The sequence below is a fragment of the Grampus griseus genome (assembly GCF_964374135.1).
Source record: "Grampus griseus genome assembly, chromosome: 18".
Lineage (NCBI taxonomy): Eukaryota > Metazoa > Chordata > Mammalia > Artiodactyla > Delphinidae > Grampus > Grampus griseus.
The window spans coordinates 31,699,471-31,727,073 of NC_139012.1; the positions used below are offsets into that span (position 1 = coordinate 31,699,471).

At 40.1% G+C, this 27,603-nt stretch overlaps 1 protein-coding gene across 1 annotated transcript in view; it reads left to right on the plus strand.

Moving 5' to 3' along the window:
* The window catches only part of KLF12 (KLF transcription factor 12), a 444,681-nt gene that overhangs the window by 362,298 nt on the left and 54,780 nt on the right, over positions 1-27,603 (plus strand). The window contains exon 6 of the mRNA XM_082675656.1: positions 8,333-8,395. Coding sequence (XP_082531782.1) covers positions 8,333-8,395 — 63 coding nt within the window. The remainder of the gene's footprint in view (positions 1-8,332; positions 8,396-27,603) is intronic.

The window sequence follows — 27,603 nt, forward strand, 5'->3', positions numbered from 1 at the left end:
GAGAAACAGATTATTTGGGGCTTTTCTGGCATTGAGGGAAGGGTAGAGACGATCAAGTCTCTTAATCTTGGTCGTGAGATCACATGAGCCTAAACTGAGTCATGAAACTCCAACTTCCCATCCATATGTGGGAATCTCCAGGGTTCCCTGTTATTACATAATCTCCTGCCCCTCCAGACCTGCCAGCCCTTGGCACCCTGAACAATTTGTAGTTTTGCTATGGCTATTTCTACCCTTCCATGCCTCTTCATATCTTCGGATGCCCCTTTCCTCTTCCATAGCTGAAAACTTTTCCTTTAAAACTTACCGTATTTATAATCCAAGGAAAAGTCTTTTGTCTGCTCCAAAGCTTAATTCTGATGCCCTTTTTATCTGCTCCCATGGCCAGCTATCACACTGCACCCTGATGGCCAATCATTTGTCTAAACTCATGCCGTGCTGTATGCTTCCTGATGTCAGGAATCACATTTTAATGGATGTAATATCCTCTCCCCTAACACAGTTCACCATGCTTAAGAGCCTAGAAGTGTCTGGCATAATAGACGCTCAAGTAATATTTGAATTCATGAGTAAATACTAGGTATGCAATAAATGTTGCTTAAATTAAAAATATACATGAAGTAATTATACCCCAATAAAGATGTTAAATATATGTGTATATATATATATATATATATATATATACATGAAGTATATACATTGCTTTGTCCAGTAAAGATTGCTATTGTCCCACAACTGACTGTCCCAATTACTGATTCCTTTTCACACATTCATTTATTGATCTGTGTTCTACGCCTGCCTTAACATTCTAGCTCATCTTTCCCCAATTTTTCTAAGAAACTCTCCCTTCCAGGCATATCTTTTTATTCACCTCACACCTTCAATTCACGTTTCTCTTCCTGGAGTATCTTGCTACTGTCATTCACTTCTGACGATGAAATTTTTACTTTTCCTTCATGCCCAGCTTAAAGATCTTCTCCTCAAAACCTTCTCTGTTACTTTACAGTTTGAATTAATTCTAACCTCTTCTTCCCTCCAATAAAACTTGAAATCCCTTTTAATTTTCCTACCCTATTTTATGGTAGTTGCTCCCTCTTTATTTCACCTAGACTGCAAGCTGCCTGAGGGCAGAGATTCTGTCTTAGCCCACAATGCAAGACTTCATGGGTAGTAGCTGTTAAGGAAAATGTGTTGGATTTAGTTAATATTGATCAATTATTGAAGCTCTAGGTGCTCTGGAGGTGCTCAGTAAAATAGCTCAGATTTGTAAATCTAAAATATTTTATCCTTTTTCTGCATCTCATTGCTTAACAAGTATTTATTATATGCCTACTCTGTATTATGCATTTTGCTAAGCTCTGAGGATGCAGTGGTGACTTAGACATAGCCATTGCCACCCATCCTAGAAGTTCTGGTCTAGTAGGGAAATAGGGCTAATGCTCCAACAGTTATTTATTGGGTGCCCACTTTGTGGCAGGTAAAGGAGTTAATGACAGTGAGTGAAAAGAGAAAAGCTCCCTTGTCCCCTTAGAGCATATCATCTACTTGGAGAGGCAGACAAAATAAACTAAACGTACAAACAACTGTAATCTTTAGTTAATGTGTGCTAAGTATCCTGGGCTGTGAGACCTTGGAGCAAGTTGGCCTAGACCTAGAGGTTTGGGACGGCTTCTTAGAGTTGAGCATTCCCTAACCAGGGGACAAGGGAAGAAGGAGAATCTTCAGTGTCACTGCCACAGAGAGAGCAAGTGAGGATGCTGGGAGATGAACCTGGCATTAATTAATGTGACGTAATTATACCAACCAAATGTTCCCTTTTTAGAATTTCTCATTCTGTTGATGTGTAGCAGAAATACATGTTTTTCCTTTCAAAGCACTATATTTTTAACAAAATTTATACTGTTAAAGTTAACTGTGAAGAAATGATCACGTTAATTATGTATGATGTTTAAATTCAGCCTACTCTTCTGAAAATAACAGCAATGGCTCTGCATAGAGAGAATTAAATATAATGGGAGGGCAAAAGAACTCTTAGAAAATATATGGCATCCCTAATGGTCATCTAATCAGTGACTTGATGAAAACTGAGAATAAAAGGGCCCACTTAGTTTAAATAAGTGTCATGCTTATATTTTTATTTGGTCAAGTGTAGTGTGTGTGTGTGTGTGTGTGTGTGTGTATTATGATAAAAACATCCAAACCAACCTGAATAATCATGAGAACTTGTATTCAGTACAACTGTGTGTAAGAAGGCAGCAATACCAAGAATTACTTTAAAATTATCTTTCATGTGGTTCTACGTAGGAAAATTCTGATTCTTAAGAAAAATCGTGGAGTTAGAGATTAATCTTTGCCTCCCCAAATGGAGTAAACTGGGTTGTTAAAGTGTGTATTTTGTCAAATAATTGGATCAATTTATGGATGAGAGTACGGGCTACTCATTTTATTACATAACAGAAAAAAGTGGATTTAAGAATAGGAAATATGTATATATAATAATTTCTTATGATCTTGTAATGAAAATCTCTAATCTTACTAGATGAGTAATTTGTTACAATAAATATTTTATTGGTCTTTGAAATAATAACTTATTCTGATTTTTCTCACTTAAGCAGCCTCTCTAACATATGGGGCATGAGAGCATGAAACGGCTCAAATATTATTTCAGGGTTGCAACTGGGTGAATGATGCTGCCAGTTTTGAGCCTGGGAAGATAAGAAAAGGAACACGTTTTATTTTTTAAGGGAAAGGTTGGTCGGGGCTGAAAACCCTAAGTCTGGTGTTGATATGGGGCTAGGGCTGGAGATAGAAATCTGGGAGTCATTGTTCTATGGGTGGTATCTAAGGCCTGTGGATGGGACGAAATCATCAAGGGGGTGAGGGGAGCTATTTTGGAGACTCCTTTATCCAGGGAGTGAGCTGAAACAGGGCAGAGAAAGGTCATGGGAAAATGATCCCCAGGCCATACCAATATTTAGAGCTCAAAAGAATGAGAGGAAGAGGCTTAGGCAAAGGGAAAAAAAAAGAGTAAGAAGGCTGGAAAAATGTCACTGATGCCAAGTAGAGAAAGTTTTTCAAGGATGGAGTGATCAGTTCTGTGAGTCACTGTGGAGAATTTGAGAAGATAAGGACTGAGACTTAACCAGTAGGTTTGCAAACATGGAGGCCATTGATGACCGTGACATCGATGGTTTCATCAGATACGTGTGGTCCCAAACTGGATTGGTTTGGGTTCTAGAAAAAATGGGAAGTGGAGGTAGATTCATTTTACCATCAAAAACTTACATGTGTTATATATACATTATGTGTTGAAATGGTAACACAAATAATGCGGAATTTTCATGAAGAGTTAAAGGGAGAACAAAGTATATGACTGTGACTCTATTTCTGGTGAGTCCCCGAAGGCTTAATATTTAGCCCGGTGCCAATTTTAGGCCAGGAAAACAAGTACATTCACTTTGCATCTATTTATACTATAGAATGTTCGGTTGGGCTCCAATAAATGCTAAGTCTTGTTAAGGCCCCTGGTGCTAATTCACTTTATTGCATCCTCTGGGGTAGTGGGGAGGGAATATACATGAGTTTATAAGTATTGGTTGATAATCTGCAGGAAGACAGGTCAGACATACCTGTGTCCAAGTTCTGAGTTTGCTTTTCTCCGTGCAACTCTGGCAACTTATCTAACTCTTCTAAACCTATTTTTCTCAAAGGTAAAATGTGGATACTAATGATATGAGGAGAAAATATGGTAATGTAGCTAAAGAACTAAGCATGGTGTCTGGCACCTAGTAAAGGCTTAGTAATGGGGATGACTTTATTCCTATGATTACTGACTTGAATGGGATACAGCTGAAATACTATCCAATTTAGTAAACAGAAGATAGGTCTTCTAATAAGACAAAATGAGGTGCCAGAGAGGAAGTCATACCTTAGAAACCAGGGTATTTGGTTCATGTTACTCTATGGGTGTTTATTTCTCTTTGCTATTTCCTCGCCTTCAGTGAAGTCATATAAGCATAGTAGTCGAGACTGCAGGCTCTGTAGAGCACATTTATCTCAACCCCCTGGAATTAACTGGATATTCCAGTTCCATCTTCCCATCCTTTCCAATCCAGTCGGCACTGCTAATAATAGCTAGCATGTATTAACTGCTTCCTGTGTACCAAGCACTGTTCCAAACACTTTAAAACTATGAACTCATTTAAATCTCACAGACCTAGGAGGTGGCCACTATCATTGCCTCCATTTGTGCAGAAATGAGAAAACAGAAGGGCAGACAGGTTAAGTAACTTGCCCTAAGATGACACTGTTGGTAAATGGTGGAGCCGCAATTCAATCCCAGGCAGCTACACAGTTTGTACTCTTTACCACTTCATCCTGATTCCACTGGGGGCTATAAGATTGGATTTAAATTGTCACAGCTTTTCTGCGATGGGGATAGTAAAAAGGTAGGATGGGTGCCCTTCCCGGCAGTTCATCCGTGATCAATAATTTGCGTTGGGGATGGAAATTTCACATCCCACCGCCGGCCACCAGCCATTCGGGTAGGTTCAGGAAAACATTGAAAAAGAACAGACCGATCGTATTCTCTTGATTAACTATAAATGTTAGTCATTAAAATACAAGATTTGAGGGTCGGGTCCTTTAGTGCTTATACCGAAAGAAGGAAGAATCGCTTTTGTATGAAGGTATCTAAAAAGTTCTCACATGCTAAGCAAAAAAGCTAAATTAAGCCTTGTGTTGGGTAAAATTATAAACATGCTGTCTGCCTCAGATGAGTAAGTGTATATAAATAGAACAGTTGGTGTGCATGACCTTAATGTTATAGCTTCCTTCTTTCTGTGTAATGTAAATTACCAAATGCAAGCATTTCCATCTGACCTAAACTGTCAGTCTCCGAAGAGCACACTGTAGGATTGAATACATGTTACACAACAACCAAGATTGCCCTTTTCTTCAGCCTGGTGATTTTTTTTTTCTTTCCATATCCAGCGGTTAGTACTAAGGCCTGAAACCCTTACTTACAGAACAAAGTGGCTTAGCAGTAATCAAGCCTGTGTGAGGCTAAGAGAAGAATAATGAACATTCCCTGCAAGCTTCCTGCCTAGATGCAGGTGCAGGAATCAGGAGACCATGAATAATGCATGACATGCAGATTAGATGGTAGTTTCTCCTACTGGGGTTTTGACTTTGCTACCTGCCTAGCTGCTATATGTGGAAAGAAGGTAGAGAAGGCAAAAAGTGTCACAATTTAAAGACAGAGCTCATAGAAACACTGCATATTCTTTTGCAGAAATGAAATTGGGGAGTAGCTGAAATGCAAACCTTTACGGTGTACTTTATCAGATAAAGTAAGCTCCAGGTTATCAATTTACTCGCTTTGGGAAGGGAAAAAACCTTTCTTGTTTTACCATTTCAAGAAACCTTATAATTATTTGGTCTTACATACACAATCAGGAATTCTTTGAAGACTGTTAAACAGTTAAGAAATTATCAACTTACAATATTTGATCTATGGATCAATGAAGTTTTGCTAAAAGATACAATTACTTAGAGAATATTGTAATTATACGTTAAACAGACCCATTTTTTCCCACTGATGTATGCAGTGAGAAGCATCGGTACTTTTATATCATCAAACTTCACCTGGTGGAATTATCATGATGACTAGAAATAGGGTTAAGGTGGAAGCAACGTGACGTAAACATTTAAAGGATGCAGAGTGAATTAAAGAACTGTGAGTATGTGGTCTATTACTCCTGCCCATTTTATTTAGGCAGTAGGATTCTGACACCCCAGGGGGTATGCAGGCAAGGTTCACGAGGATTTCCTGCATTTTCCCTTAGGTCAGGGAACTTTAACTGGAGAGACAGTTTTGGGCTCACAATTCCATTTTGATGACTGTGTTTCAAACAGACTGAAAGAAAAAAGAAAGCAAAAAGAATGAGACTTGCTACCTTGTGTATAATTCTTATGCATTTTTATTGGGTGTTTGTTCTCTCTCTCCCCAAATTGGGGCACTGGAATATGAGCTGGCTTTCATTTCTAGCTGAGTCTGTCATTTCCGATAGGCCCCCCTGTGGCCGGATGCCAAGACCAACAGGTGATCCTTGTAGCTGCAAAACAGCAGGAAGTGGGCCGTGCTTGAAAGAGACAGTTCACCAGAGGGGCTGTCTGGCCTCTCTCCATCTTTCTGCATCATCAACAACCCCTCCCCCATACAGAGCAGAAAATCTGTGCTGAGCGGCTCAGCTGCAGAATCCATTGAGAAGTGCTGTGAGGAAAAGAATGTTAATAAGGGATGTTGGAAGAAATAAGCCTTCTGAGTGCAAAGTGCAGCCTGGCTCTGGGTTTACGGAAAGACTGCATTTGGCCCTTCTGAGGGGCTAGAACTGTACTGTCCGGTTTTTTTTTGTTTTGGGGGGTTTTTTTTTGCAGTACGCGGACCTCTCACTGTTGTGGCCTCTCCCGTTGCGGAGCACAGGCTCCGGACGCGCAGGCTCAGCGGCCATGGCTCACGGGCCCAGCCGCTCCGCGGCATGTGGGATCTTCCCGGACCGGGACACGAACCCGTGTCCCCTGCATCGGCAGGCGGACTCTCAACCACTGAGCCACCAGGGAAGCCCTGTACTGTCCGTTTTGAAATGATTCTCACTCGCTGAACAACTATGGAGAACTGGGATTCTAATCAACCTTGGGGCTCTTGGTTCTAAGTGGACTTTAAGACCAATTTAAAATCCCCATTTTGTTTCTTGTCTTGTAAATAGAATAATGTCTGAGACATAAAGAGTAAAGATAACACAAGCTTAACGACTGCCTAGATCTCACAGGTACCTAGTAAAGAAAGATGGGTACTTTACTAGGAAGCAGGAAGGTGTCCACAAGGACAGGAAGTAGAGCAAATTGTGCTGCCAGTAAGTGACCCACAAAGAGGTGGAGGTTCACGGAGTTTCAGCAGCTAGCTCCTGATTGGAAGATATTAGCAGTTTCTAGAAATTTCAACTATTTCCAGTGGATGACTCCAACCCCGGAAGCTTGTAAAACAATATAGTCTTTACTATCTTTTCCCCATAATTTAGCTAAAGGTTTGAAATGACTGTTTTCTTTAAAGCCCGGCTGGAGAGTATCACATCTAGAAGACCTTCCTCCTAGAAATAACTATTCACCTTTCCTTTCTCCTCCATTCCCACAGATTCTGTGCCTGGACATTTGGATGAAGTTATTGTAGGGGAGGAAAAAAATTTTTTTTCCTCCACCCTCTCCTTATTTAGGGTCTGGGGGCCTGCAAATTAAACTGACAAAAGATAGATTAGCAAGAGGAAAAACAATCCAAAGTTTATTTACACATAAAACATGCGTACATACATGCATGCAGGAATACTCAGTGGTGAGTAACTCAAAGGGGTGGTTAAAATTTGAAGCTTATATACCATTTTAACAAAGGGTAATAAATTGTAGAGAAGTGCCTTGTCAAAAGAAAAGGGGGTCTGGACGTTTAGGGGGGGCTAAATTTTAGGAAGGTGACTAGGAAATGTATGGGGGAAACTAATGGTAAATAAGGGTTGTTTATGCCAGCTCATCTCAATACCATTTTTGGTGATAAGAGTTGTACATTGTACTCTGCTTCCTGGTATGGGGCGGTGGGGTGGGGGGGGGGGCAGGGAACGCCTTTAAAAATGAAAATTTCCTTTACAAAAGGGAAATGTATGCCCTGCTTTTAGGCATATAAAGGGAAGGTAGAGAGTTCCTCCTCCTGTTTGTGTTTGTGGTTGCCTTCAAATGAAAATAATCCTTATGCCTCAGTAGCGTGTTTTGGGGTGGCGTATACTGATCCCCTTCATTATCTTGCTTTTCAGGGCTTTAAATCTGGAAGTTGACTGAGGGAGTGTATACTTAGACTGTCTCTTCGTGTCCTTCTTATGGAAACAAGTAGCAGAAAGGGCTCACTGAGGGCCAGCACCAGACCTTACATTACCTTTATGCACTCCTAAACCTGGCAAGGATTAGGTAGGCAGCAGTAACTTTTTGTTGGACTGAATGAATGAATCAACTTAGTAAAACTGGTCCTACCTTTGGGGGGTCTTCACAGTGAACATTGTGACAAACACTTTGTATGTTAAAAGTGGTGCAGAAGGAAAGAGAGAGACTGACTGCTGGTCTGTAGGCATAGGAACTTAACTGCATCCATTTACTAAGAGGTGCTCAAGTTCTGGGGCATTTTATATTCAGCAAATCTAAAAGAGATCATTTATAAGCCAGATCACTTTTTATTTGTTCATTTATAATCAGGAAAATGCTTTTTCAATGACTGGATTACTCTCATCTCTTACAGGGTACATCCGTCCCCAGTATCAAGGGTCCGGGGAAATCGAATGAATAATCAGAAGTTTGCTTGGTGAGTATAGAGTCCATGTGATGAGAATTTATAAGTCTTATGGGAATTTTTAATAGGACTGTGTTAAAAGAGAATTATTCCTGCTTTCTCTGTAGAGAATACATTTCTACTGACTGAACTACATTATTTCCCTTTCCTTTGGAAAATTCTAAACAAACACGAATAGAGTTCCTTTCCAGCCAAATCGTCTTCACTCACCAAAAACTGAGTGCAACATTTTTTTCCTAACAGATATGGCATATTTCCAAGGGTTATCAACTGTTACATTTTTAAAGAATGTTTTCCATTTTTAGAAGACACTCACTTTTTTAGTAAGATTTAGACAACAACTCGGATTTTTCTCAGGTACCAGCTTCTACTTCTCATGAAGATTTTCATAGTAAATTAATCTATTAAATTAATTATGATGACTACTGTTTAGATGCCCTTTTTATGACCTTAGCCTTAAATATCGAGGGATTTGTTTTTTAATTTGGGGAATACAAAGATCTTCTTTCACTGACTAGTTCTTTTTTTTCTAAAAAAACATCATTATTGGAGTATAATTGCTTTACAATGGTGTGTTAGTTTCTGCTTTATAACAAAGTGAATCAGCTATACATATACATATATCTCCTCCCTCTTGCGTCTCCCTCCCACCCTGCGTATCCTACCCCTTTTGGTGGACTGACTAGTTCTTGAACAAAAATAGAGATGGAACTTATCAGATATGACCTGAAGAGTTATTTCAACCACAGAACATTGATTACTGATTGCTTAAAGAGGGAATGTAAAGTGTTTCACAAATGTTTCGTATGAAACAAACGAACAAAAGTCAATGTAAATTTAAAATCTATATTTGTTTACGTTACTCCATTCTCCAAAATTAACCTTTCCACACATAGTGTATCTTCAAAAAAAAGGAAGGAAGGAGCAAAGGAAGGGAGGGAGAGAAGTAGGGAAAAGAAAAAAGAAAAAGAAAGAACTGATCTGTGTACTGTTTTACTTCAAAGGTGAATGGACATTCACAGGTCTCCATTCTTTTACTTCATTGAATTGCGCTTAGAATGGGATTTTGATTAAAAACTATGGCATTTTTTTTTTATTTTAGGTATGGGAAGATGATTACCAAAGATTGAGCTTCCAAATTAATTTTACTCCTAAATCAGGATTATTTTTAGACACAAAATAATGATTCTTTGAATTTGAATAGTGCCTGATCAGCTTGCCTCCCTTCCCCCATTAAATCTAATTAACCCTCACAGTAGCTTGGTGATGTTAAATATTATGCTTTTCTTTTTCACAGAGTGGGAAATGGAGTACAGAGGAAACAGCCATTTGCTTACACACTCCCTAAAAACTGGGGCATCCCTCATGGTTTCTCACAGTCACTAAAGCATACCATTCCCTGTCAAACCTGGAAAGCTGAGAGGATAATAATGCTGATTGCCATCACATAAAAGGAAAGGGAGAAATCAGGCCCTTTTTTAACTTCATGGAACTGATATTCCTTCTTAGTCCAAAGCATATTGTGCTAAAGAAACTTTATTACAAATAGAGAATAGGAGCTGTTCAAGTGAGTGACATAAGCTAATGGGTAGAGTACCACGTTGTCAGGTATGAAATCCAGTTTCTACATCTTATTTCTCAGTGGCTAAAGGTGGAACACCGAGTACATAACACATTTTCTTTCCTTCACTTTTCCTTTCTGGAGTATTAGAATAACAGTAACTTGTTCCTACATAATTCATAGCACAGTATTTGGTTAGTAAGTTTAAACCACTTTTATCTCCAGAGAAATAATCCATGAAAAACAAACGGGATCTTTACTACTAGGCTTGAGAAAATTCAACATTTATTTATTCAGCAACATTTATTTACACTCTCAGGCACTAGATTACAAAGATAAATAAAATATGCTTTCTGTCTCTACGGGGCTCACTGTCTTGTAGGAGAGGGGCGTGTGTGATGCCTCACATATATAATATACAATATGACATCATACAAATAATATTTAATAAAATTTAATAATGCTCTAAGAGATACATTCATAGTATAATGTTCAGAGGAGAATGTTATCAGCTCTGTTTAAGGCTAGTTTGGAAGTGAGCCGTTGGGAAGGGGAAAAGTATAGGGGAAGGAAGAGGATTGTCAGAAAACCCATCCCCAAGAAGAAGGTTTTTGAGTAAAGACCCAGAATTAATAGGAAAAGCAGAGGGTTGACACAGCACTTCCTTTATTGATTGAAATACATATACAAAGACCTGGAGACATTTCTAAATTATTTGGTCATGTGTTTAGTTAAAAATCCTATTGCATATATGCTACCTTGAATTTTTTCTTACTTAAATACTGTGAGGCTGGTGTATGGAAATAAGTCACCCAGCTAGGAAGACGCCAGTGAATCGCCCAGCATCCACATCTACTTAAGTGATAAACTCTCGCTCTTTCTTTGTGAAATATTGACTCTGAAAATCCAGACGTTTTAAATGCTCATGCTAGCCATGGATATGAAAGTGATAGTTGCTCTCCGCAGAATAGAAGTTTGGGATAGTTTATAGAATTAGATGGCAAGTTCAGCACTAACTTGGTTCCGGCTTGAGTTAGATCCGCAGACATTATATGTGAGTGATGTTGGGTGCTTCTGTGAAGCCAGCAAGTGGTGCAATCAGTTAAAAAATATTGTTCATCACATAAAGCATTAAACCTCAGTAAAAGATGAAAAAGCTTGAACTTGTAAGTTATGCCTAGGAAATGCATGACAATTGGTTGTAAATGTCAACAGCTGTGGTTGAACTATCAAACCACTGTTTATTATTGAGTAAAGATGGCTTAAAATTGTAAGTAGTGTTTTTCTTTGCACAATGTCAGTACAAGAGGCAGCACCCATCCACTGGCCTCATTCCTGTGGCAGCATTTCCTTTGGAGCTGAAGAAAAGTGTGGAAAAGAATGTCTGTTCAAGACAAACAAACCTGCTGGAATGGAAAGAAAATGTGGTTAAAAAAATATACATAACCAGGAAGGAGCTGAAAGCACCAGACTGTAAAGGGTCCCATGACAGATGTTAGGATAGAGCCAGGTCTGTTATAACTATCTGCTAACTTTTAGGATTAAGAAATGGCAGTAAGAACCCCTTGCAAGATCTATTAGCACCCCAGTAGAGAACACGAGATCACTGGACAACTCATTTAATATTCAGTTAATCAGAGGTAGCAATCCAGACCAGACATAAACTCTATTAGAATGGCTCTCCCCTTACTGCCATCCCGCTCTAGTAATATTTGTTGATTGGAGGATTGATGAAGCCTTTGAGGTTCAGCACATGAACTTCATTCTCTATGTCACGTGTCACAGCTCTCCTCTTTTACACCTTCCTTTGTCCAATGTGAACCTTTTCAAGAGCATTTGGTATTTTTTCTTACATATGATAATGACAGGAAAAAAAGATATTTTGCTCCATGGGGGGGCACATGGGGCAAGTCTTATTAGAGAGTTGAATGTACAGATAGGCTTTTCTTCTTCACAGATCTTTTTGCTTGAAGCTCTTGTATTCTGATACCAAACCCACAGAGAGTGGCTGTTTCCAAGTCATCTTTCAGCTCTTTTATTCCTAAAGCTACTCTAGAAATCTGGAACCTGTGTTTGGTGTGTAGGTTGAACCAGGACAGGGAGGGGCTTGGTGGGGAATAGCTCTGAACTGAACGTCGAAGTTGATTTAAGGCTCCAAGCTTGCCAGGATCCGTGGGAGGATTCCAAAAACATACACGTAGTATATGCTCATTTATAGCTTTTCTTTCGTTCTTCTCTTCATTTCTCCTTCCAGTCTGCTCCAGTCCCAAAGTTTTCAAAGACTTGGGTGTATATGGTTGTTTGATGATGGTGTAGTCATGGTTGTACTATGCACCCAAAGCGTCCATGTACGGCTATTATGTGACAGAGGTATGTGTCACGTAATAGACACTGTGGACTATTTATACGATAATGGAGAAAATTAGGCATTGTGAATAGGAATTGCCAATAGTAAGATAGGATTAATTTTCTCTAACCAACCGGCTGCTGCCACCACCAGTCTCAGTCATGATTCCTTTCTTACCAACATGCCTGAGATGTTACGTAGCTGTCTACAAAAGAAGCTCCAGTTTTAGTAGCCTGTCCATGCAAATTGTGACACATTCTGGGTGTGAATCACATTTCACATTTGGAAGTGAAAAAATTCTGTGTCACCGATTTTGGGGAGGGCAGGAAGAGCCTTTGCACGCTTTGATGTTTTATTGTTTGATACGCTGTGCTACAATGAACTTAAATATTTATATGCATATAGTTGCAAATGTTAGACATGACTTCATTGAGACTTTTTGAAGGGTATAACCAGTATGGATTTTTGTCTTAAGAATAAGGACATTCCTTCTTGCTTAAACTTTTTTGCCTTAATAGAGGAAGGTGCTCAAGTTGTTGATATTGGAAACCTTTCAGAAAGCTGAGGTGGAACTAACCCATGTTCTACATGTCCAAATGCAGTAGTTATCAACTGTGGGGCTGAAAAGAAACTGTAAGCATTATCAAGTTCAGTTCAACCTCTCACTTTTACAAACGTAGAAATGGAGGTCCAAAGACAGAAATGTGTTCCATGTCAGGTGTGGGCATAAAACCAGTTCACTGCACTCCTGTCCAGTCAGCTTTCTGCTACGTGGCAGTTAGTTACCTGTGGGCAGAGCAAGAGAAATGCTAGAGATTAAATCAGATGGATGTTTAATTCATTACAAGCTAAGCAGAAGGCTTTTGTCTGGGAAATTCCCATGAGATTGATGTGCCGGGGGAGAGAAAGCAGGAGGAGAGAGAGGCCTGATAAAGACATTGCTTTCCATTCCAATATGTAGCAGTTGCTCCCTGCCAAAATGTTTACTCATCATCCTGCAGATCCTTGCACGCTCATTATTTATAGATAATATTGACTATGTTATTTTAATTACCAGAGCATTTCACTGCTTCTTGTTTTGTTTTTTTTTTTTTTTTGGTTTGTTTTTTTTTTGCGGTGCGCGGGCCTCTCACTGCTGTGGCCTCTCCCGTTGCGGAGCACAGGCTCCGGACACACAGGCTCAGCGGCCATGGTTCACGGGCCCAGCTGCTCCGCGGCATGTGGGATCTTCCCAGACAGGGGCACGAACCCGTGTCCCCTGCATCGGCAGGCGGACTCTCAACCACTGTGCCACCAGGGAAGCGCCTGCTTCTTGACTTACGGGGCAAAAATTATGATACTGTGTCTGAACTTTAATATGTGAAAATTCCAGTTCCCAGAGTGCCTGCCTGGCCTTCATTTTTTTTTTTTCTTTTTAAATCCATACGTGTTGGCAAATAAATAACAGCAGGTTGCCTTTAGATTTAGTTTGGAAGCATGGTCTCTCCAGTGTTTGATAACAGATTCAGAAAATGGGCCGTAGTTTATATAATCATAAACCGGTTTGCGAGTTCTCTGTATCCTGAATTACAATGAAAAGTACTTCCACAGTGTTGCCACATTTAAAATCCCTCCAAATCCATATCTTTTCTTATGTTATAATCCAGTGTCTGCTAGTAAATTCGTTACTTCCACCACCTCCTCAAGTTTAGCTTGGTGACAGTTATGTATAATTAAACTTATATGCTGTCTTTCAGATTGCCCTTCTTAACGACCTTTGGTCTAATTTTCTTCAATTCTCTATTACCCAGAATTTCAGCAAGAACGGTCGATAAAATTGTTTCACATTCCTGTAATATCAGCTGATTTTTGTGTCTAGTATTACTTCAATCACAATAAAGATGATTTGGGGAAAAAATTAAAGTAAGTTATTTTCTACAATTATTTTCTAATTATGGGAGAATTAAGGCTATAAGATCATGCTGAGCTAAAAGGTCACCACTTCTGAGACGTTTTTCTATTAAAAGTTCATTAGTAATTTGTTTTTACCAACCCGCTGCTCAGGACCATATTAGTGTCTTATTGGGCATGTCAATATATTCCTTGTTCTTTGTGACATCTTCTCAGTGCTGTAGCTAGGTGTGGTACTATTGTGTATTAAAACATCTCTGTTGTATTAACTAATTTTAGCATGACCAAGAAATATTAATTCAGTATTCAAAAGGACTTTTTTGGAAAAATCTAAAAAATACACAGAGACTTAGCAACATACTTACAGGGGTCAAAGAAGAAATTTCAAGAGAAATTTAAAAATACTTTTAACTACAGTTGACCCTTGAACAAGCAGGGGTTAGGGGCACTGACCCTGTGTAGTTGAAAGTCTGTGTATAACTTTACAGTCAGCCCTCCGTATCCATGCTTCCCCATACATGGGTTCAACCAACCTCTGATCGTGTGGTACTGTAATACATACTTACTGAAAAAGATCTGCATATACGTGGACCCACACGGTTCAAACCTGTGTTGTTTAAGGGTCAGCTGTAAATGAAAATGAAAACACAACTTATCAAACTTTGTAGGTTGCATCAAAAAGCAGTGTTTAGGAGGAGATTTATTGCACTGAAAGCATATGTTAGAAAAGAAGGATCTAAAGTCAGTAATCTTTTTTATCTTATTTTATTTTTTTATACAGCAGGTTCTTATTAGTCATCCATTTTATACATATTAGTGTATACATGTCAATCCCAATCTCCCAATTCATCACAGCACCACCCCCCGCCACTTTCCCCCCTTGGTGTCCATATGTTTGTTCTGTACGTCTGTGTCTCTATAAAATCAATAATCCTTAAGTTTTTACCTTAGGACACCAGAAAAAGAAGAGCAAATTAAATCCAAAGTAAGCAGAAAGAAAAAACAAAATGACTTGTTTGTAATTCTGGGATTTGTAGCATATTTTTTTCATATAATTGTTGTTTCTTAGCTTGGTTTTATATAGCTTAAGGGTATTTAAAATCCACACAATCAGGAATCATGATTTTACTGGGAAAGCTACTTAAACTACAGCTTTTTATAGTTTTGAAGTGTGCAGTGTGCATTATCCTCCATCACAATCCCCTCCCTGTTAAACTTGTTCAGATGGAGACCTTTAAAATAATGGTTGTGTTGTAATGAAACAGGCAGAATAAGGGGATTTAGGGAGTCATTAATGAATAATGCAAGGAAAAAACTGTCCCAATATGAAAAAAATGATGTACCTACTGTTAGCACCAGTACAAGTTCTGTTATAATTAATGTATGAAATTAAAACAGTGAAAGATCTTATTTTATATATCTCTAGAGGAGCCTCAGTCTTTCTTAGGCTTTTACAGTATTTTTCAGTGGATATTTTTGGGCTAAAGAATTAGCTAACCAAAGCTGACTTCTAAATATATATATTTGAAAGAATAATGACTTAATATTGGGACCCAGTCAAAAATCCTAATGTGTTCTTGAATGTGCTGGGAATACCACTCAGGATCATAAATCTTAAGAGAATGCTTGGGGTACCAGCGGTTTTGTTTTGATTTGGGTTTTTCAGTCATATTTCCAGTATAATCGTTCTAGCCATGGAGATTTATCTGTATACACATGGACAGTGAACTAGCAATTTTAAAATTAAATAATATATCCTCATCTTACTATAATTTTTCTCAGCTGACCCCTAGATTTTCATGAAGTTTCTTAACAATTCTTAACAATTTCATAAAGTTTCTATTTATTACATTTCTTGGTACCGTACTAGATTACCTAAGGAAGGACCAATATCCTCATAATGAATATATTTCCTTTAATCGGTTCTAAGAGAGCAGTAGATAGCGTGTGACCTATTTACCCTATTTACCCTCCCAGTTAAAACCAACCCATATCACACGGGTTGTAGTCACAGCTGCTGCACATAAACCCTCAGCTAATAAGTAGCAGGAGAGCTGAGGACCCTGCAGGAATCTGCTGTCTGTAGCCATTACCTGTGTCTCAATTTTCATTCAGTTTAGTCTCCTTTATCAGGTGAGTTTCTTTTGTTGGAAGTAATGGAAACTGAGTCTGTTGACCTTAAGCAAAAGGTAATTTTGTCGAAGGACATGAGGTGGGTTACGGGAGTGAAAGGAAGAAAGAGGAGCCGGGCCTCAGGACACACAGGGAGCGGGACAGCACCCGGGAGCGAGATTGAATAAGCAGGTGCAGGCCCAGAACGACGGGAGCTGGACTCGTTTTCCAGCTCCCCGATCTCAATCAAGGAGGTCAGAGTCTGATGAGCCCCAGCCTGGCACAGATGCCCAGCCCTTGGCCGAGGTGGTTGACTGTCCTGTTATGACCACACGTAAGGAGGAATGTCCCAAAGGAAGAGGAGCTGCTGGTACCAAACAGTGATGGGAAAGAGGGTGCTTCATAAACCAGCACCGTCCACTTGCCCTGTCATCCCAAGAACTAGAAGCGACCAGTAAAGGCAGTTACTGACCTTCACTGTTGCGCCTTGGGGGCAGGCTTTTCTTATATTTTGGATAATGGAGGCACCCCTGCAATTAGTAACTAGAATAAGTGGCTTCTCTCCGGCCTCACTCTTGAATGTTCAAAGCCCAAGAAGAGTGTTTAGTCAAAATAGACTTCATTCTTGAAACTTAACAGTTTTTGATCCTAATCCCCTCAGACTCTCCATTTTCCCAGAAATCCTGCTTTAGATCATGTATTTTCCAAAGCAGCTTTTAAAACCAAACACACTGGGACTTCCCTGGCCTGTCCTGTGGTTAAGATTCTGCGCTTCCACTGCAGGGGGCATGGGTTTAATCCCTGGTCAGGGAACGAAGATCCCGCATGCCACGAGACGCAGCCAAAAAAGTAGAAAATAAATAAAACCAAACACACTTAAGGGCTTCCCTGGTGGCGCAGTGGTTAAGAATCCGCCTGCCAATGCTGGGGAAAACGGGTTCGATCCCTAGTCCTGGAAGATCCCACATGCTGCGGAGCAACTAAGCCCATGTGCCACAACTACTGAGCCTGTGCTCTAGAGCCCGCGAGCCACAATTACTGAGCCTGCGAGCCACAACTACTGAAGCCTGCATGCTCTAGAGCCTGTGCTCCGCAACAATAGAAGTCACCGCAATGAGAAGCCTGCGTACCGCAACTAAGAGTAGCCCCCGCTCGCCGCAACTAAAGAAAGCCCGCGCACGGCAAGAAAGACCCAACTCAGCCGTAAATAAATAAATAAATAAATAAAAATTTATGGAAAAAACAAACACAGTTATTGTGAGAAGATATAAAATAGAGGAAGCTCCTATGAAATCAATAGGGCTTGAAGTCTGCAGGCTTGGGTTCTAGTATAAATTTGGCACTTACACTAAATCGATCTTTCTGCTCCTTTCACCCCAGTATTTCTGTTAAGTGAACGACTGAATGGTGTTTCACCCAAACTATTCAGATTCAGTCTTGGGAAGAGTGCAACAGAGATAATACTCGTCATAGTATCACCTTGAAAGAAAGTGCTTCATAAACCCTAGGTATTAGCCCACAATTGAATGTCAACTTCACATAAAAGGAATCTTCTACCACCTGGGTGATTTTTTTGACATACCCAGTAGTTATTATAATCTCAAATGAGGCTATAAGTTACTTTGACTCTCCTGGGTCCTTCTTAACTGTAACAGTTTAGAATCCTGAGCAGGTGAGTATAGGTAGGTAGGACTGTGGTTTGATACATTAGGTGAATACATGTTCCAGGAAGAGCAGGTGGTACATCCAAGCAGAAATGATAGCTTTTTAGGTTACAGATGGAGCCACTTCAGTTTCTGTGAAGGCCAAATAAACAGAAGGGTAACTAACACTCTGTATGTTACTAATTCTGTGTGACTAGTAATTATTCTCTTCCACCCTACATTTGGAATGCCTTCATACATAAGACATATTGGGTTATATCCTTTAGAAAGCAATGATTTAAATTACCCATGGGATTAAATTAATGTTCTTGTAAAATAGAAATCTCTCCAATTCCATCTATTTTCCCATTCCTCTACTCATTGCCTTCTTTCCTTAGAGGACTGTAAAGAAAAAGAAACATTGCTTTCCTTAGATTTTGTAGTTGATAGGTCTGGAGAAAGAAAGAAAATAGCTTTCTATTATTTTTCACCTTAAACCTGAATTATTTCGTACTCTTTTATTTTTTTAACATCTTTATTGGAGTATAATTGCTTTACAAGGGTGTGTTAGTCTCTGCTTTATAACAAAGTGAATCAGCTATACATATACATATGTTCCTATATCTCTTCCCTCTTGCATCTCCCTCCCTCCCACCCTCCCTATCCCACCCCTCTAGGTGGTCACAAAGCATTGAGCTGATCTCCCTGTGCTATGCAGCTTCTTCCCACTAGCTGTTTTACACTTGGTAGTGTATATATGTCCATGCCACTCTCTCACTTCGTCCCAGCTTCCCCTTCCCCCTCCCTGTGTCCTCAAGTCCATTCTCTACGTCTGCATCTTTATCCCTGTCCTGCCCCTAGGTTCTTCAGAACTTTTTTTTTTAGATTCCATATATATGTTTGTGTTAGCATATGGTATTTGTTTTTCTTATTTCGTACTCTTTGAAGAACCCTATAGCTTAACCGAAAGAGTGGACTGATTTCTTACAGTGCAAGTGGCTTACAATAATCTTCCCCAAACTTTACAGGCTGTGAAGTGTTTTTTTGAGAAAGAGAAGGAAGGGTGGAATTGTATTGAAGGTAGGAAGCAAAGGCCAAAGGCGAGGGTGTTGAGAACAGAAGGAAGTTGCTGCCACCTAGAGGTAGAAGTTGGTAAATGGAGGGTGTAGTGTGAAAGCTCATGGAGTGATCTTGAGAGGAGACTGAAATGCTGCCAGTTGACCCAGTCTCTGCCTCTAAGTGTGACTAGACTCATTCCCTCCCCTTCCCGTTGGTAGTGCGCCAATATTTCCTATGAGATTTTGCTGACCCTCATGGGTTTTTCTATTTTTGTGGACAGTAGCCTTGTTATTGATCATGAAACCGTCTGTTAAGTCTTTGGAAGTTACTGGAAGTCCTCTGTACCATGCAATCTCAATTATTTGGAGGAGTCCTTATTATCTTGGCTAATAGAGAATGTCTTTTCCATAATCTATGCCATGTATTTCAAATGTTACCTTGGAAGCTCCTCGAAGACTACATTTTCATTGAATTTTGTGGCTGACGCTCTCCTGTGTCTCAAGAAAGCTCAGGTAGCGGGGAGACCATTGAGATGGGAGCAGAGAGCCCCGGGAATACCACTGAGAGGAAGGGACCCAGAGATTCCCCTGAGTTATGCCTAAACCTAAAACCAATGCAGCACCAGCCTCGAGAATAATATACAATGTAGCCCATTTTCATTTTGGTTATTAGGAACTCGTGGTACATAGCAGTGACAGTTTTTTTTGTCTCGCCAGGACATTTTTAACGGAAAATCCTCCCTCATAAAGAAGCTTAGGCATCCAGGAATGTTGTGCTGCCACACTTGGCTGGCGGTTCTCTCTTTCCACAAACCCAGGGGGCACTCTTCCCATTGTAGCCTATGTGTCGGGTACCTCCTGGGGCACTAAAGCAAAGCATATTGGCATGGAAAGGTGAGACAAGACGAAGAGAATATCTGTGTGAGTTTATACCTCAGCCCCTCTCTCCTCTCCTGAATGGGAGACGTGATCGAATGTTGTGGATCATTGTGATGACGGTTTTCAAGCGGAAGAAAGGGCTTCAGAAAATACCAGAAGACATCAGCGAGACCTTTTAGAAAATGAGGATAGCAAGCAGAGTGTTCCTGTGTTCCTTGTTTATTTTAAACCCGACTGCTGCCCTAGAACGCATTAGCTGAACCTCTTTTCTGCCTACCTGCCTGGTGGGGCTTGACGTACTTGCTTGCCATTTTTTGTTCTTTTTCTTAGCTTGAATTTAATTTTAAGTTACAATTTAAGTATTTACATTCGATGTCACTTGCAAACCTGATCACTTTTGAAACTGCCAGAAGTTTTGTGGGCTTTTTGTTTTGTACTCGATAGCATCATCGCTTTTCTAGAATATTTGTGTTCATTCATTTGTTCCCTTATTCAGTGAAATTATGGCACCTGCAATGATCTGGCCACTTTTCTGCACTCTGGGGACACTGTGTGTAATAAGACAAACGGGCCTGTGATCTCACAGAGCTTACCGTGGAGTCGAGTAAGATAGATAACTAACAAATGTCTGGAGGTGATAAGTGCACTGATGAAAGTGTAACGGGGGGATGATTGGAGACGACTGGAAAGCCACCCCAGGGGCTTGGTCAGAAAAAAACCTCTTGAAAGAAGGAGACACACATGCTGGAAGATGCATGAAAAGGAGCCAGCTGTGTGGGCCTCTGGGGGAAATGGTCCAGGTGCTCGAAACAGCTCACACAAAGGCCCTAGGATGGGAACACATTTGGAAAATCCAAGGAAAAAAGTGAGTGGGGAGCAGGTGAAACAAGGTAAGGGCGGAGAGGTTGGCCAGGACAGAAGCCTGCAGCCTGTGGTCTGAGTGTAACGGGACCACGGGAGGAGAATGAAATGACCAGATATGTGTCTATCTGCAAGGCTCTCTCTGGCTAGTCTGTGGAGAAAGGATTAAGAGTGAGTAGCCACAGACACCCACAGGTAAATCAGACAGAAACTATCACGGTACACCTAAACGGCGCCTGCCGTGTCCTCGGCGTGCAAACTTACTACTGTGAGTTTCTGTCACTTTCTTTGCCCCACCTCCGTATGCTATCAACAGCCCATCATAAAATGATGCCACCTGCCCCGGTATATGTCCAGCCCAGGGCTGCTTGGTGAGACACTCAGCCTCAACTAAATAAATAGATCTTAATACCCAAAGGCGTCTTTTCCCAAAACACCAAGTACCCTGACCCCTTTCTTCCATGGAAAGACTTAGCACTGGAAAAGAATCTATCTGCTCGGCTCCTCCAGGCCCAGTTTTCTTCCTGTTCTCCACCCACACAGTCACCCAAGCCAGAAGCCTCACAGTAAATTCAACTTTGTCAAAACCAACATCTATTTGATCACCCAATCTAGCATTCCTCTTTCTAAATCTTTCTTGGCTGTGTTGGTTCTTCTTCATCCCACCTCTTGCCTGAAGTATTGACCTGAGCTCCTAATGGCCTCCTTGGATTCTGATTCTTTCTACTCCCTGCTGTATTCAGTCTTCACCATGCCTACAATGATGTTTGTAAAATGCAAAGGGGATTGCCCTTCTGTACAACTCTGCCAGTGCCTTGCCATCGTTTACATGTCCCCCAGAGAGTTTAAGAAATGTTGTCCAAGTTTGCACAGCGAATTTGAGCTGGGATTAGACCTTCTGTCTCCTGACTTTGATGGTTTCCCTTCCACTTTTTCACGGCTGTTTCCTGTTCCTTATTCAGTATTTTTTTAAAAGTAGAAATACTCAGATTCAGAGAGCAACAAGAAATTTGTTCATGTTAGAAACATCTTTAGACATTAATTACATCATCTCTGCCGTTCCTCTGCTTATAATTATTATACTCAACAAAATAGTTGAAGGATAATTGTAGAATACTGACCTGAATTTCAGAGATTGGGGGTCTCATCTGTCACTCTCTTAATTATCTCATCTGGGGCAAGATTGAGTCCCTCATGCCTGCTCTTGCCTATATATTTCACAGAGATGATATGAAAATAAATAGAAGGGATTTTGTAGGAAAGGACTTAATGCTCTGGAAGGCAAGATGCTCCAGAATGCCTCAGTGGTATTTTTTTGGTCACTGTTCACTTTTCTCTTAAATGTAACCTCCTATATTGGTACTTTAAAAATACATATATTTGACAGCTGTCCATTTCTCTTTTTGTTTCCACAATCTTGTAGTTTTATAAAGGATTAAGATTCCAGTTGTTACCTCCACCTGACTTTTCCATTTACACCCTTCCCTCTGATCTACTTGATTCTGAATTTAATTATTAGGCTTACGTTAACACCCTGTCTCTTTGCTTTCTTCCTGCCTAGTAGTTCTTCCTGCCTAGTAGAGTGAAAAGAGCTTGATTAATAAAAGCTTGCCCTTTTATATTTCCTCGTAATTAGTCCAATAAAAAGGGGTCACCTCCTGGATGGGCTTTGTGTAGGTAATTTTTTTTAATTCGTTGTCCTTTGGGTGTGCTAATTCCATGGCTTTTTGTTCCTTGTGTATATTGATGGATTTGAAAATCAAGCTTCTGGTTTTTATTGCCACACCTTCAAAGACACAGACACCCACAAACATCACAACTCTGGAAATAGGATTTGGAACGAGATTTAAGTGGTGACTCTGTGGTTTAACAGGATTAAGGCATGGGACATTGTCAGATGAACAAAGTATAAATGCCTTTTCTCTTTTTAATCGATTAGCTAACTCAACAGGTCCTGCATTTTAAGTGGCACTGTGCAAGAATATCAAATACATGTTGGTGTGAAGAGTTAAAGCACTTATCTTCCCAAGGGCTAAGAAGCTGGACCTCCCCAGGATCATAGCAGTTGTGGACCCAGGGTCCCAGAGCGCACACCAGAAAGGGCCTGCTGATGAGAATAAGGGAGGGTCGTTTACTCTATAGGAAATGTCCATCAAAGCAAATCTAGGGCTGTAATTGGCCACAGAGGGAGATGTGGCCTCGGAAGTACTGAATGTAGATTTCTATTCTCCAATAAGTTTTTAAGGCCTTTAAAATTGACCTGGGATGAATAAATAGAAAAATAAAAATCCAGGCAACTCAATGGATAAAAGCACAGGCTTTAAGATCAGGGGGTGCTAGTTCAGGTCGTGTCGTCTGCATTTATTGGTTGTTTGGCCTTAAGCGAGTCATCAGATTCCTCACCACCGTTTTCCTCAGGGGTAAAAATATAACAAAAATATCTCTTTTCTAGAGCTCAGCAAGTTAAAATTTAAATGTGTGGATTCAGGTTAACGATCCAGCTGGAACAGGATTGTGTGTGTTAGTTATTATTTTTATCAAATGCCAACTCCTAATTATGTCCTCCCTCAAAGACAATCGTCTAAACATCATTTGTGTCTGACTCTGCCTTCTGTGTGGGTTAGGTACTACCTCCTGACAAAGGGGACCTGATACAGAATTAGAAATGGGCCCTGAAATCAATGATTTGCTCTCAGGCATGCCTGGTTATATTGCTGGTAAATAATTCATCCTTTGGTGGTAGAAGGTAGGTCTCCAAAGTGATTCTCCACAAACTCCTCATTTTTAACACTTCTCTCCAAACGGGAACAATGAAGCCTGATTTCCTCAGGAAATGGACTGTGTACTTGGTTAAACCACCTTTCAGTGATATTTTACATTCTTAAGCTTTTTACAGTTTTACGCATTTTCATACATATCATTCCATTTATTCTTCATAACAATTCTGGGAGATATCTTAAAAGATATTACTATCTTCATCTTTAAAATGAAGAAGGGCAGAACAAAGTGGGGATTAAAGCATCAGTCTGCTTATTTTCATGTTGCAGTTACCACATACTAACTGTAACCTTAAGGCAAATGTTTTAATATCTCTGCCTCAGTTTCCTAATCTATAAAATGGGACTTGCTGTCAATCCTTGTGCCGTGGTTATTGTGAGGATTAAATGTACTTATACCTAGAGAACTGTAAGAACAGTGTTTGGCAGACTCAATCAATATTGACTATTAGTATTTTAAGGGAAAGCAAACCTAATTTATGCAGGACCACAGCTAATATATAGGTAGCATTAGTTATCTCATTACTGTCTAGAAAGTATTTTGACCCTCTTACAGATAACAAAATGGAGACCTACGTTAACTGATCCCAACATGATACATGCAGCTGACCTCAGTATTTCCACTGCATCCCTCCTGTTCACTCTTCCTTTACCTCCTTTTTAAATGTTCATGTTTTCCAAAGTTCCATCTCATTTTGCATAATCTTTCTTAATGATAACAGCCTTCTCCACAGTTTAAGTCCCCACCCTTTTGCCAGTGACAGCTTGGATCGACCACTTCCTCCTCTGTGTGCCCACCGAGTCTTTCTGTCAAAACCCTTGAGTGTGTGTGTGCTCGAGCGCAAGCACGAGTGTGTGTGTGTGTGTGTGTGTGTGCACGCGCGCGCACGCGCCTCTCTCTTTTAGACTGTAAGTCTCCAGTACCTTACAAAAGGTCTGGCCCATACATAGCAGGCACTCTGGAAATCTTAGAAGAAGGAAGAAAAAAAGGGATGGGGCATGGTTTTAAACTGAAGTGTTCTAATCCTCCTAGAATACTTTCCAGAATATTCTGGAATGTTTTAAGAGTTTTTCCAAGATTTGCTCAATTAAAATAATCTGCTTATCAGAAGTCTGACTTATCTTGAGTACATACTCTGTGCTAGTCACTGTGCGAATCCCAGGACTATAAAGGTATCCTCAAGGAATGTCTGTCTTTGGGGGAGATTTCAAACTCCCAAGAATGAGTTAGCAACATTACATTGTTGCTGTGTGTTGATGGTCTTCTGTAAAAATCATGTCTACACCTCAGCAATTTAACATATTTAGATATTGCGTCATGTATTGGCCCTGGGCATCAGCACTGTTTGAGCTAGTGCAATTCATGCATAGAAATTATTTGCACTTTTTCATTTCATTTAAAAGTTTTTAAAAAAGTGTCTCCATTGTCTCCTTTTCCTAGTGTGGTTTCCATGTTTGTAAACTGAAAAATAATTGAACTAATACAGTTCCGTCACTGTTTGCCCACATGCACATATACACACTCCTGATGGTGGTAATGCAGTATTTTTGTTTGTGGGTTTTATCTGTGGATCTTTGCCAGCCTGATACTACTCCACTCTATTGACATTGGAATGTCATTAGAATGCTGATTTCTCTCTGGGTGTAAAGACCCATTTTGAAGGTGTCAGGCATTCAGTAATAGACTTTTGCCTGGTGTAGACTGCCTGCGTTACCTACGTAGTCGGACATTACTATCCTTGAAACGTAAAAATGATACATCATTTGTCTCATGACCACTAATGTTGTTCCGCTGTTATTGATTCAGTTGTGTAGTGGCATGCCCTTGACTTGCATGCTTTCAAACTGTTGGGCATCTTGAAAATAGCATTAAGTGAAAGCAAAATCATGGCTGTTATTGCCCGGCGTTGTCTGAAACAGCATTTGCTTTTACAAGACGGTGCTTATCATCAGTAGATCGGGAGGCCTCTGATGGTGGAGATTGTAGATGTGAAGCACAGGTGTTGACAAAGGCGCATTTCCTTCTCTTCTTGCACTTGGTACTTCGGCTTAGTGTGTGAAATATGGTAATTCTTGCATGCGATACTTTCATAAAATATGGAACCACTCATTGTCACAATCTGGACATAATATGTCCTTTGTTAGATACATGTTGGGGATAATAATAATTACAGTTAATATGTATCAATATGCATGATTAGGATTAGATTGGTCAGAGTATGTCCTTCAGCCCTCATTCCAGTTGACCTGAATGTCACATGATTTAGTCACTGGAAGAGGAAAACCAAAGCCTGCTCCCTGGCTCCTGACCCAGACCCCTTCATGGTGAGCTCCTTCACACCTTCACGATTTTAGTCACAATGAGGCAAGAGTAGTGACTTTCCTACATGAAACATATCCTTTAAACGAACGTGCATTTGCAATGTACATTCTTTTATGTCCCCAGGGGCTCAAGAACACATGTCCAAAAATAACTCCATACTGCAGATGATTTATGGTAATGAGCCATATTTTTAAAATGAATACAAATGTAGTGACCACAACTTCTCCTAACTACAGAATGAGTAAAATGTTTATTCTCATTGATAAATAATAACTATCATTTTAAGCATTCCTAAAAGTGACTGATTCTCTTATCAGGCCTTGGTCCAAAGGATGTAGCCGGCTAAAGCTAGAAGGCTCTGTGCCTCTAGGTGCAGCTGTCATCTCTGGATTTAACACTAGGATGCAGAAACATCAGCATTCTTCTTTTTTTTTTAAGAAATTATTTTATTGAAGTCTAGTTGATTTTCAATGTTGTATTAATTTCTGCTGTACAGCAAAGTGATTCAGTTATACATATATATGTTCTTTTTCATATTCTTTTCTATTATGGTTTATCACAGGATATTGAATATAGTTCCCTGTGCTATACAGTAGGACCTTGTCATTTTTCCATTCTGTATATAATAGTTTGCATCTGCTAATCCCAAACTCCCGATCCTTCCCTCTCCCACCCCCCTCCCCCTTGGAAACCACAAGTCTGTTCTCTATATCTGTGAGTCTGTTTCTGTTACATAGATAAGTTCATTAGTGTCATATTTTAGATTCCACATATAAGTGACATCATATGGTGTTTGCTTTTCTCTGTCTGACTTACTTCACTTAGTACGATAATCTCTGGGTCCATCCATGTTGCTGCAAATGGCATCATTTCATTCTTTTTTATGACTGAGTAATATTCCATTACACACACACACACACACACACACACACACACACACACACCCCACATCTTCTTTATCCACTCATCTGTTGATGGACATTTAGGTTGTTTCCGTGTCTTGCCTATTGTAAATAGTGCTGCAGTGAACATAGGGGTGCACGTATCTTTTTGAATTGTAGTTTTGTCTGGATATGTGCCCAGGAGTGGGATGTCAGCATTCTTTATTTCTGAAACACTAGCCTTCGTTGAAGGTAAACCTCAACCAGCTACATTCAGGAAATAACAAACTCTAATAATGTAGAGGGACACACGCACACATTCACATATATGTGTATATCCATACCTGTATGTATATCGATCTCACCCTGCAGTTTTATTTCTTAATATCCTGGTACAGATTTTGCATGTGATGAGCATCCTGTCGTCATGCTAGCCTTAAGCAGCACATGCTGCTGTACTTTCCATTCTTGCATTGCTCTCCGGTGCCTACACACCTGCTCCTGCAGCCCTGGGGCGTTACAGCAGTTCTTCCTGTGCTCCCTGCTCTGGTGTAACTCCCATTGCTGCCACCACACCTCCCCATACTGGACCAGCTCCCGTGTAGCTGACTCAGGCTTCAGGTGGTCCAGCACAAAGACCCCCGTCACCGGGTCTCCTCTCCTACTATTGATTTGCCAAAAAGGGTTTTATAAAAACTTGTCTTGAGAAGATCCCTACTGGAGGGGGCCTATGCTTATCCTTTTAAATCCTTTTTAACCCATTCTCTCATGGGAAACTCACAGTCAACCTTTGGGACATTAACATTCGGTATCACTGAGCACATTTTGTCAGTGATGAAATTAAGGGTCCAAAATAGAGATTCAGTGATTCGTTCTCTGTAACAAGCC